At 38.8% G+C, this 12,860-nt stretch overlaps 1 protein-coding gene across 4 annotated transcripts in view; it reads left to right on the forward strand.

The window, feature by feature from the left end:
- The window catches only part of ZNF638 (zinc finger protein 638), a 191,674-nt gene that overhangs the window by 159,104 nt on the left and 19,710 nt on the right, over nucleotides 1-12,860 (forward strand). For 3 of the 4 annotated variants that reach the window (XM_075573071.1, XM_075573062.1, XM_075573088.1), the window contains 10 exons: nucleotides 402-433; nucleotides 1,338-1,369; nucleotides 2,327-2,371; nucleotides 3,617-3,669; nucleotides 3,984-4,112; nucleotides 6,259-6,390; nucleotides 9,729-9,770; nucleotides 10,183-10,320; nucleotides 11,828-11,953; nucleotides 12,613-12,650. In XM_075573071.1, coding sequence (XP_075429186.1) covers nucleotides 402-433; nucleotides 1,338-1,369; nucleotides 2,327-2,371; nucleotides 3,617-3,669; nucleotides 3,984-4,112; nucleotides 6,259-6,390; nucleotides 9,729-9,770; nucleotides 10,183-10,320; nucleotides 11,828-11,953; nucleotides 12,613-12,650 — 767 coding nt within the window. The remainder of the gene's footprint in view (nucleotides 1-401; nucleotides 434-1,337; nucleotides 1,370-2,326; nucleotides 2,372-3,616; nucleotides 3,670-3,983; nucleotides 4,113-6,258; nucleotides 6,391-9,728; nucleotides 9,771-10,182; nucleotides 10,321-11,827; nucleotides 11,954-12,612; nucleotides 12,651-12,860) is intronic. The other variant, XM_075573080.1, reaches the window with a different exon arrangement.

The following is a 12,860-nucleotide window of genomic DNA, read 5'->3' on the forward strand; positions in this document are numbered from 1 at the left end:
TGTGTGTGCTGCATATCTTACTGTCTGCATTAAATATTTGGTGTATTTGTGTTAAAAATGCCTTCAGGAAACGGAACCTTTCATTTAAACAGTGTTCCTATGGGAAAACCTGTTTCGCTTTACAACGTTTCGTTATCCAACGCCATTTTGAGTAACACATTGTGTCGGATAACCGAGGACTGCCTGTACGTGGGTGCTCTAACTGCAAAAGGATTAGGGATGATGGAAGATTGAAGCAGGCTCTCCAGGACTTGTTGACATTTTGTAATATTTTTCACTTTTTCAATGAGAGAGAGACTTTGTATCTATCGTCTCTATCTGTATCTATAGTCTATCTGTATATGTCTGTATCTATCAGTTCTAGTATAATTTTATAATTTTGTTTCGTATTTTATTTGTAGCCTGAAATTGAAAGGAAAATTGAGAATTCAAGGTAAGCATATGTTGATTTGGTGAGATCCCTTCCAGATGTGAATTCTGTTTAGACATTTGTTCATGTACTGGGGAATACTACATTTCATTAACTTTCTAGATGCTTGACTGTCTGGATTAATATTGAGGAGTGCATAATTGGTATTTTAAAGATTGGCATGTTACATAGCTTTTTCTTCATTAGAATATGTTGGGGCAACACAACTGACACTTTTAGCCATTTAACAGTTATGAACCACTAAGCTCTGCAATTGCTCTGAAGTCTTCAAAGGAGCAGTTCCACCATAAATTACCTATCTTGAAAGTTAATGTCCCCTAAAGTGGAATAATACCCTTTTTTTCCTATGTGTTTTGTATTTTTAAAACGCCTTAATCCTGCAGTAGTGTTCACAAGCTTTTTTCTATGCAGATTTCAAAGTGAACGTTTATAGAAACTCGTATCCTGAGCTCTTATACATGGGCTCAATTTCTATAAATAATGTAAATTTCAGTAAGCAGTGTGGATAGGACACCCTACTGTGGCAAAAAAAATCGTAAAGATCATAAACGTGCACAGGAAACTGTACTTTTAATGCAATAGCTCCACTTGTTCCCCATTGAGATATGTTGGCAACTAAATAGTATGGTTTTTGGTCAACTCAAGTAAAGGTGCCAGAAAGGGACAGCTCGAGTTTGTTTGTGACAGATTACAGAAGTCACTTTCCCTGGGCCCAACTTCTAATTGCGGAGATGCTGCTGTTGGTAGGAAGGCTGAGTGACTTATATGTTAATATGTGTAGATTGAAACTTTTAAGTTCTTCTGTCTCTCATTTGAATCTGTTTTTAAACTGCTGAAGTTTCTAGTAATATCATTTTTATTTCAATGTTGTAAAGTGCTCAATACTTTTGAACTTTTTTTTCTGTAGTTATAAAGCTGCAAAATCGGGAACTCTGGCAGGTAAGTTACTTTGTTTTTGTATCGCTTTTGAGTACCAACCGAAATAGTTTTTAAATCTGTAACTGACCATTGTAGTAATGATAATTTGTTCTTACATAGTGATGACCATGTACACAGGTCTCTGCACCTGCAAAGCTTCCAATCTTATTTTGGGGTCTGAGGCACAACGTGAATGTCACGATTGCAGACACTGTGATTTGAGCCAGGGTCACCTATTATAACCCTTTGGTTGCCTAATAGCTATTATGTCATGGGGTCAAGCCCTGCCCTGGGACTTTCAGGAGGAGTTTGCGTAGTGGGATGGAAAGAGGACTCGTCCATTCCGTCATCGGTGGTTGCTAGTGCCGGGGGGGCCGTGGCACCCAGGGGGGTTAAGACTATTCTTTGCCACTAAGCTACTTAGTTCAGCCTTATTGTCAAACATGGTGTGATTTAGAGGCTCTTTCATCATTGAAGAGCCTACAGTTCAACACACTGGTGATTGCAAAAATGCTATAATATTTTGCTTACTGTACAGAATAGTGTTGCTCTTGTGGCTTATTGCTCCTCGGAGTGCTAAGGAAATGTTCATGTTTTTGCAATTAAATTATTAACCAATAATGTCTGGTGTTCCAAAAAGCATACAATCAATCTGTTTAGTTTACAAGGAATGTAGTATTTGTGTTTAAGCTTTGTATTACAGTGCTTAAAGTTGCTTACTAAACATTTTAATTGAGCCAGTTTACACATGGTATACACAATAAGTTTGCATACTTATGGAAAATGTAAATGTTAATTGATCAGCGTATCATTACTTGGTGACTAGATTTGCCTTCAAAGCATTGCAAAGAGGTTGCAACCCACTGAAGTAGTACAAAACTATTTGCACCCTATTCATGCAGTCACCAAATGAAGTTATGTTGTTTTGGTGTGGGCTAGATCTAAAATTCCTCTCTTTTTCCCTCCCCCCCCCGCCAGTTAAGCCCAAAGTAACTCCAAATGTCAAACCTGCAAGCAAGAAAGGCAAGTGTATTTTTTTTTGCATATGCATGGTTAGCAGACGGCTAAACTCTGTCATGATGTACAAATTCTATATATTTTGTATTTGTTCCAAACCTGTGATTTCTTTCTTAAAATTAAAGATGTTTTAGAAAGTCCTATCAGATTTCATGTATGCTATTGAGCAGACAGTCCAATGGGCCCCTTGCTTGCAAAAAATAAACTCCTGATATGTTTGTTTTAAAAAGGCAACAAAAAGTCAAGTGAACTTTCTGTTATTTTTTTATTTTTAATTTAAATAAAACCTGCTTCCGTAGATAATTACCGCTGTAGGGGGGTGCTGGTAGCTGCTCCGGGTGGCTTCAAGTAATGGCGGATTTTGAAAGCTCCTGTGTCCTGCAGGTCAATACAAAGTCGTGACGACATCCAGTATGCTTCCTATTGGCATGCAGGACGTGGGGGCTTTAAACTGCAGAGAGATACCCTCACCCGCTATGGGAGGCAAGTATCTCTGGAAGCAGGCAGTCCAAGAAGCTGAATTTAATTGGGTTTAATGCCGGAGACCCCTTGCTTCAATCCTATGTAAAACAGAGTGAGAAAACGTCTCACTTGGGTTGCGTCTCTATGGTCAGCATTCTGTTTATTACAGTATGACAACGCAGTAGGAAGGAAGTTGAAAATGGGTTTTTGTGCTATAAAGCAAATGGTTATGCACGCCCATGTCTGCAGTTTTTGATCAGAAATCGATGAACATGGTTTACTAAAATGTCTCCCAACTATGTGAAAATTATATTTTACATTGGTAAAAACTAATTGTGTGGGATGAGTGTCTATAAGGGAATCAAGGTTTTTCTGTAATTTAATTTTTAGGACATAAATCACCTTTGTGCATCCACCTATGTCACATGTAAAATATTTGCACTCGTCTTTCTTGGACTAGAACCAACTTAGGAAACTTTTTATATATACTGCATTTAAGATGCAGTTATGAAGACTTTGAAATTGGATCAGCTAATGAGTGCAGGTGGTATAAATGTGGGCATTGTAAGGTGCACGTAGCGTCAGATGCGTCATTCTCCTTCGAGGAGACTCGCATGCAGGGTTTTTAAAAACTTGGGTCAATTCTGTTGTACAAAAGGACAAAAAAGGTTGTTTGTTCACTTTTGGGTTTGATAGACCTTGTGCAACCTGTACTTGGCTTCTGTGTTAATATTTTGTTGGTGTTTGATAACGTTAATTGAAATCTTTGCTATCCTTTTTGCATTTTAGCGGATCCTGCAGGGTTTGTGACACGGTATAAACTTGCTGATCCCCCAATGAAGGTTGGTTTTCACATTTTTCTTTTCTGGTGTATATAGAAGCTTTTCTGTTAATAAGTAGTTCACAACAAACGTGTTTTTACTCAGTGTTTTACATTAATTCTGTTTAGATAGCAAATGTTACCGTTTTTTGTTTCTCGGAATATTGGCAATGGCTTTCGATGGGGTAATCCCATATGTGAGTCTTCATAAATATTATGACTAGCCGCAGTGTGTTGCGAATCAACACATCACTTTGCACAGAAAACGTAAATTTGTCACTGGAGGAATTTTTATTTTTCTGTTTGTTTCTAACTTTAGACTTCTTTTTCTTTTAGGAATCAGAAAAATGTGTTGTGCTCATTTGTAATTTACCCGAAGTACATTTTTCCGTGGATGATCTTTCAAACATGGCGAAACCTTTTGGTGGAGTCAACGATATTCTCATCATCTCCACTCACAGAAAGGTCGGTGTATAAAATGCTCCTTGTACTAGAGCCAGGTTGGATATTGCACCATTGCTTCCTAAGATTTCTGGAGAAAACTTGCATTGCAGAGAAAGATGGAGAGTATCTGGTGCTCAAGAATCATGAAAAGACACCATGTATTACCAGGGCATTGCTTGTTCTAACACACATTCACGTACTAGTTGAAAATTCTAGGAGTTTCATATATGTTAAAAAATTTCCATTTTTATCTTGAATTGCCATACATAATATAACATATTTTGGGCTGAAGGAGTGGCTTCACCTGGTTTGAGTCCCATGGTCGGCTCGCTCTCTGTGTGACTGGGCACGTAAAATTGTATGTTCTACAGGGCCCTGCCCTGTCCCTGAAAAATTCTACGTGCTGCGTACACAGTCGTCGCAATATAAAGCGAAAAATACTGTATATATATATATATATATATATATATTATTAACACACAGGTGAATACCGCATCACTTCCAAAAAAAATTAAATGCAATGTCAAATAAACCTACCTAAATCAGAAAAATATAACTGATATAGTTGTAACAGAAATAAAGTATAAGTTGTAGGCGGTGCTAGTTTACTTGCAGAATGAATTCATTACACCAGGTTTATATTGGTAATGACCTGTTTGAGAGACTTTATTTGCAAAGTGAAGACCTGGTGGTCTGTTAAAACAGGTCTCTCTTCTTAACTATAAGGGCATCCTTACCTGACTGGATGATTGGAATGTGTGTGTTTGATCATAACTCATTAGGAAGCAACATGTCAATGTGACAAAAATGATTATATATATATATATTCTTTTTGTTGTTCGGCGAGTAGATTTTTTGGTGATTTTTTGGTGATTTGTCGACCACTGTGTGTATATATATATATATATATATATAAACCCTGTCTTCCCATAAGAAAAGGCACAAAAGCAGCAACACTCAGATAAAGCAAAAAGACATGTATTAGCAGTTACAAAACAGCACACTATAAAACCAACGTTTCGGTCCTAGGCAGGACCTTCCTCAGGGGGGTGCTACCAGACAATGACACCCAGAGAACATATATACCCCATAGTTCACCATGTGAGGACAATTAGAGGCAGCTAATTGTACAATCCTGGAGCTCCACGAGTGCAATCAGTGTATGAGGTAGTACGGCGGCCATCTTGGAAATCAGGAGACAGAGCAATGTATGCTATCTCACATGGGCAGATGAGTACAGGCTCCCCCGGTGGACAAAAAAAATCCTAGCGTCCAATGTTGCTAGGAAACGCATGTGTGGCGTCATAAAGTCCTGGGAAGTCAGCTCAAAGTAAAGTTGCGCATGTGCAAGGCTCTGTGACAGCACCAGAGTGTCACGCCGATTTTTTTGTCCACCGGGGGAGCCTGTACTCATCTGCCCATGTGAGATAGCATACATTGCTCTGTCTCCTGATTTCCAAGATGGCCGCCGTACTACCTCATACACTGATTGCACTCGTGGAGCTCCAGGATTGTACAATTAGCTGCCTCTAATTGTCCTCACATGGTGAACTATGGGGTATATATGTTCTCTGGGTGTCATTGTCTGGTAGCACCCCCCTGAGGAAGGTCCTGCCTAGGACCGAAACGTTGGGTTTATAGTGTGCTGTTTTGTAACTGCTAATACATGTCTTTTTGCTTTATCTGAGTGTTGCTGCTTTTGTGCCTTTTCTTATGGGAAGACAGGGTTTCTATATTGATTTCTATGGAGCATGCACCTTGACTTTACATTTGTTGCTTGGAGTGCTGGCTGCTGCTTTTTGTTATATATATATATATATATATATATATATATATATATAAAACAAATGCTATGTTTGCTGTAGGCAAAGAGCAAAATAAATAAGCTTTGTAGAGCCTGAAGTAATGATGTTACTGGCAAGTCCGATTAATATTGATTTCTAAAAACTGAGTTTAAATCTAATACTTTTTTTAAATAAAATAAAAAAATTCACAGGTTTGGTTTACCTGAAGTAGAGCCATGCACGATGTATTTTAATGTTTGAAGCGTGCAAAATACAATTTTTTTTTAACATTCCTAATTTTCAAATGACTAGGACTTGGACTTTTATAAAATGATTTGCATATTCAACTAATTCTGCGCTCTTTGGTTTTGTTTCATTGAAAGGCATATTTGGAGTTGGCGAGTCAAAATTCAGTTGACTCCATGATAAAATTTTACACCGTCTTCCCTACGTCTCTGGCTGGAAACTTGCTGTCAATAACTGTGGCTTCTCGATATAAGGATGTAAAAGATGAGGTGAGACGTTAAACATTTACTTGTAAGAATAACCACTAAAGGAGGAGTGGTTGGAAAGGTGCTGATCATGAATGTTATAAGCTTGTTGATTTAGTTGCAGCCTTAGCCACGCAATGCAACCGTTTGTGCTGCCCGAGAGATACATTAATATATTTATTAATTTGTCTTTTTTTTCTTCTATATTTTTTTAAATTCTGTTTTTGGTATCTTTGGGCCTTTTTCCTGAGATTTTAAGCATCAAGAAACAGGCACACTGGAATGAATAAAAATGCCTATGATTTTGAAAAACCAGGTGTGGCCAACTTCACTCCTCAAGAGCAACCAACAGGTCAGGTTTTACGGATATCTCTGCTTCAGCACAGGTAGCTCAATCAGTGGGACAGTCGTTGACCTGTTGGTGGTCCTTGAGAATTGGAGTTGGGCACTCCTGGTATAAACCATATCAGCCAAAAAACATGAACGATATGCAACCATAATTTATTATTGGGAATGGTTTAAAACAAAAATGATGTTATAGGAACGGGGTCCGAGTCTTTTAGATGAGTTACTATTTAACTCTGATCTTGAGGTAGTTCCTCTGGTTGTTTTTTTGCCCCCCATATGACTTGGCCACTACACTTGCACTTCTACATACAGCTGAACTTAGTCAAATACAGGCACAATACGTCTGCTAGTTATGCTATACACAAGCAAAGCATTAAACGAAGCATGGCTGATAGGATACTCAAGTTATTATAAATACAAAGAAGAATCAGTACAAGATACATTCAATGTTATTCACCTATTCTGGGCTAGAGATTAAGATTTAAGCTGTGCTGCATGTTGCAGGATAAGCAGTAAACATTTCATAATTCTGACTGTCATCATTCATGTCCTGTTCTTCTCTCAGCACATCTTTTGCTTTTTGGAGTAGCACCAAAGTATGTAGTTTTTGTTAGGCGTTGGTTTTGTTTGGTATCATTGTTCGCTAACCAACCTGATGAATTCAAAAGGGGCACTCACATGTATCCAGGTAGTAAGTTGTTGCAGGTGCTCAGACTGACACAATTAGAAGCATTCAGATAAGAAAACTGTAATAGCCGGCACTCCAGTGGACTTGGTTTTTAATAGTTATTTCATGTTTTACACCAAGGCCCCTGGAGTGACCGCTATTACTGTTTTCCTCTCTAACAACACACAGATACCCAGTAAGCTCATTTAAGCCCCAAAAGTTACCGTGTGTGTGTGTGTGTTAATCTGCATGTCTTAGGCAGGTCTGCAACGCTGCCTTTCCCCATCATCACCCAGCATACAGCACTTCCACTGCAGCAAGGGATTCTGGGGAATGACATGCAAATGAGCACACAGTGTCACTTTTTGCCTCAATAACCATTTTTAACATGGTTCCCTATAGGCTTAAGCTTGCTGCATGGTCACAGCTTTGAGCACAGCCAGGGTTAGGGTGCATACCCAGAAAACCACCCACAGACAGCTGTTTCGACCTTGATGGGTCTCATCAGTGTGGGGTTGATTTTAACTGGGTATGCAAGAGAGGCTATGGGATAGGCTATACCATAATACTTAGTTAAGTTATGGTGAATAAAACAAGTGACAAAAACCCTCCACAGGAAAGCAAATATGCAAATACAACTGTATGCTCATCTGCATGTCTTAGGCAGGTCTGCAACCCCGCCTTTCCCCATCACCCAGCATACAGCACTTCCACTGCAGCAAGGGATTCTGGGAAATGACATGCAAATGAGCACACACATACATATATATATATATATATTATATATATATATATATATTATATATATTACACACACACACATATATATTATATATATACATATATTATATACATATACATATATATTATATAATATATATATATATATATATATATATATATATATATACACACACACACACACACACACACACACACACACACACACACACACACACACACACACACACACACACACATATGTATATATATGCACACGCATATATATATATATATATATATATATATATATATATATAAACACACACACACATCTGTGTGTGTGTGTGTGTGTGTGTGTGTGTGTGTGTGTGTGTGTGTGTGTGTGTGTGTATATATAAATGTCAAAAAGGAGTATTACTGGGCATGGCAATATATACTACAAACAAACACAAACAGCCCCGTGCTACACCCAATGTCAAAAATACACAGTGAAATACCTATATATCTCTTGAATAAAAGGGTCATTTAGTTTAACACTTTGGCCATGCAGCTGATTGCGCCAGATCTAATACAGAGTATTCTTCCTGGTTTTGTCCAGGTAAATAAGAATTTCAATTTGTATGGTCATGCCTTGGAGGGGCTTACAATGCTTTGGCAAAAGTGTTAAACTAAATGACCCTTTTATTCAAGAGATATATAGGTATTTCACCTGTGTATTTTTGCCATTGGATTTAGCACTGAGCTCCTGTTTGTTTGTTTCCTCTCTAATCATCCTGACATATTACAAGCGGTTCTCTTTTAGGGGGTTATTCATTAAACTGCGATAGTGCCGATAAGGGCATTATCGCACAGATACATCCTTATAGTTCAATAGGCATTTGTGTGATGGTCCCCTGATCCTAATAAAGAACTTCCTTAGGCCCATGAAGAGTTCAATCGTATGCAAACAAATGAGACCAAACTCTTCCACGTCACAAGGAAGATGGCGTCACCGCATATTAGATAGGGGTATTGGTGTTTCGAAGATCACGGTGGGTCATTCAGGATGGTAGTACAGCTGTACATTTTTGGGACTGAACTAATTCGTTTTTTGTCAGATTTACAGATATTTTGGGAATACTGGTATTCCCCAGATGTTCTTGTTATAGTCCAGCATGATGCATTCAACATTGGCATGCTTAGTGAGGTTGAGAGGTAGACTTTAGTCCACCGCTGAAAGGGATATGTTGCTGCTTTCTCTATTGCCCCCTGCTTACCCCATGTGTAATTATAAAGATGTGTCCAATTAAGCACTGTTAGAATGGGAATTTATTTTTCTACAGACAGAGACCCCATTTGTTTAACCTTTCCTCTTCTGTGCTTTGGCAATCAGGTCTCAGTGATGCACAGAGTAGTACACATGATAATTGGATTTTTCAGACTGCTAAATGGTGATCTGAATAGAGCCAGCTAAAATATGTTCTGTATTCATCCTTTATCTAAAGGCACTGTCCACAAGGACCTCACATACTCACTGTTGTATTCACTGGTGAGCTGGCACTAATACAAAGTAACTGCTGCAATGAAATGTTATATCTTATCTTATGCCAGCCACATTTACAATAAATTAATGTCTCTTTTTCAGGATCGTATTTTTGCTGAGATAATAGAAGGTTCGCCATATAAGGTATAATGTCACATTTACTTGCACATATATAGTAGGATATGAGTGATATTTTCTTATTTAATTTGCATTTTGGCCTTTCACTTCTGCTTTTAAACATTCGTAAAGATGAAGTATCTTGCAGTCCATAGGATGTTGCTCTTTCGCAATTTCTTTGTACAAGCAATAAACAGCTACAGATATTTCTCTTCCCCCCCTTCCCCCCTCCCCCATTTCTGATTTTTCCGGCTCTGAAAGGCTTACCATTTGGTGTTGCAGTGCTAGAGGAAATGGCAATAGGTTGCAGTATGGTGTGGCAATTCTCCTGGATTAGAGGCAGACACCAGTGTACATGCCACCTCCTTTACAGCTTTGCATGGTAAATCAGGTCACATTTATTGGTATTGATTTTGGTTGTTTAACTTTGTACTTGCAGATAACGCCTTCGATTTATGAACGTTTTGTACATCTTTCTAACCTCCCTGAGAAAGGGTTTACTGAGATTGAGATAGTTTGTGTAGGACTGCGATTTGGAAGAGTTGAGCACTACCTCATCATAAGTAATAAAAGAAAGGTAAGCGGTGGTATATAACCCTAGTGGGAAGGAAGGCTCACCAAAGTCCACACTTCCTTATATTGGTGGTGAGACATGTATTTGGCTTTCCTGGTGCTGTGACCACTAGACGCAGGGGTGAGCAAACTTTTTATGCCGAGCCCCCCTTTTCATGCATGAAATTTCTCGGGCCCCCCCTGCCTGATGTAATCAAAATCACATGAGAAAAAAAAACCCTTTATTAAACGGTATACAATGTAAATACAAATGTCTAAATACTTATATTTCAACAGCTCACGCTTGCAAAATGTGGCGGTGTCCACGCTGCCGCTGAGAGCGGTGACATCACCAACTCCAAGCATGAGCACAGGGTGGCCTGCATAATTTTGCGAGCAGGGGGGGGGGGGGGGAGGGAGGTGGTGTGTGTGTGTGCTGCTGCTGAGCGTGCTTCAAAGTCAAGTTTGTTTGTCTCGCCAAGCTTTGGAGAGCGTACGCCCCCCAGTTTGCACACCGCTGCATTTAATCACCACACACAATCACAACACAGCACACATACTCAATCACAACACACAATCAATCACAACAGACACACATACAATCACAATCACAACCAACACAGACACAACACACACAACACACACACGCTCAATGACAACCAACAAAGACACAATACACACAATATTAAGTCACACACTTTCACCTGGGGGAGGAAGTACAACTGTAAGCATGCTCCTGCCCCCCATGCTGCTGAAAAGCGGGTAACACAGGAGGAGGAGGGCTTGTCTGTGTGCAGGGAAGGGCCCGCCCCCGCAGCAGGCAGCCCCCGCAGCAGGCAGACAGCACAGAGAAGCAGCAGCAAGGAGCTGCTTCTTGGCCTCCTGTGCACAGCTCTGCTCGCCCCAGGTTTCCCTGCACGCTGCCTGCGCCCCCCAGTTTGCCACCGCTGCACTGGAGCAGCGACTGGCTTAATTAAGCGGTTCATTCAGTTGGCGTAGAAGCAGTCTCATATGTATGCAGAATCTGTGGCAATGCTAGTGTCCCTGAGGCCTTTTATTCGGCTCATTATTATTATCATCATCGTTTGTTTGTAAAGCGGCAACATAATCTGCAGCGCGGTACAAGGTGGCATTAATTACGTTCAGTCATGTAGTACCACATGGCTGCGGTTATTGCCCATTACACTGCATAACATGCATTTGTAATGTGAAATACTGTACATAAGGCTACAGATGTAGGACCTGCAATGATTCTGAGCTGTATAAATATTGGGACATCATGTGCCAACCTATATCACCCCCATGTTCCCATTGCATCTTTTAAAAAATAAAATTACTTTTATCGTGCTTTTTTTTCACCCTCGCTTTTCTTACATGCTCTTTTCTTTATAATTTATACAATTGTTTAGTTATTAATGGTTTTTTATTTTTTTTTGTAACCTGCAAGCTTGGTAAATATAGCATGCATTTTAGTAGCTTTTGACATGGTGGTTTCATTTATTTTGTACAATTTTGTCTTCTGTTTTTGATAGGCAATCCTACATATGTGTAGTGTGGGTGCTGCTAAAGCAATGTTCAATTTCCTGTCTCAGTATCCCTGTTGTATTGGAGACAGAGTGGTACAGTGCAGCTTGTCCTCCAAAAAACAACTTTCAGAGGTAAGATTGAAGACTATTATTTGGTTGATTGTAAGGATATTGTTTGGTTTTAATGACTTCACTAAAGGAGTACAGGTACACAGCATATCTACAAATATGTCATTTAAATGATTTAATGTGTATCTAGATTTGTTCCCATATTTCACCGGATTGGACACCTCCAGCATGAGATCACAGCATTTTTATTATAGCACAAGTCAAGTAATTATTGTGTAACCATATTTATTTGTATGTAGGGCCAACCATGAATGCCATGTTTTACAGTGGAGTATAAAAGCAATTAAAGAAATTACATGTATAGTCAGGATTAACCAGATTAAATGTGTGTAAACAAAGGAAAAGGTCATCACTGCCGTAAAGAACTTACATAGTTGCATAGTAGATGAGGTTGAAAAAACACATACGTCCTTCAAGGTCAAGCTGCGCTAAATTTAGATAAGATACTTTCTTTTATATTTGTACTTGCAGAATATGACAAACTAATAGTTTGCATCAACATTTTCGTTCCCAGAAGGGGAATCTGCATTGACGTTTTGTTGTAACTCGGCTACATTACAGTTCTGTTTCATTTTTACATTGATAGCTTGTTAAAGGTCCTAGCAATATTTTTCTGTCACTAAAGACTGTCATTCGGTAAACGTATTTGTTTTCTTTTACAGGGGGAATATGTGACTGTGCTGGAAGAGGAGAAAGCGGGGTAAGTTGCCTATTTGACCTGGCATGGATAGTCTGTAATTTAGAAACTATCAGTGTTGTGATACTTTTTTTTATTTTATTTTTAAATGGTAAATGATGACACAAAATATATTAAACAAAATTATGCCATTTACTTTTTTTCTTTTACGTATTGAGCAAGTTAGCAATGCAGAAAAAATTGTAAAAGGTAATTAATAATCTGAGGGTGGGT

This window comes from Ascaphus truei, chromosome 1 (assembly GCF_040206685.1).
Source record: "Ascaphus truei isolate aAscTru1 chromosome 1, aAscTru1.hap1, whole genome shotgun sequence".
NCBI classification, from domain to species: Eukaryota; Metazoa; Chordata; class Amphibia; order Anura; family Ascaphidae; genus Ascaphus; species Ascaphus truei.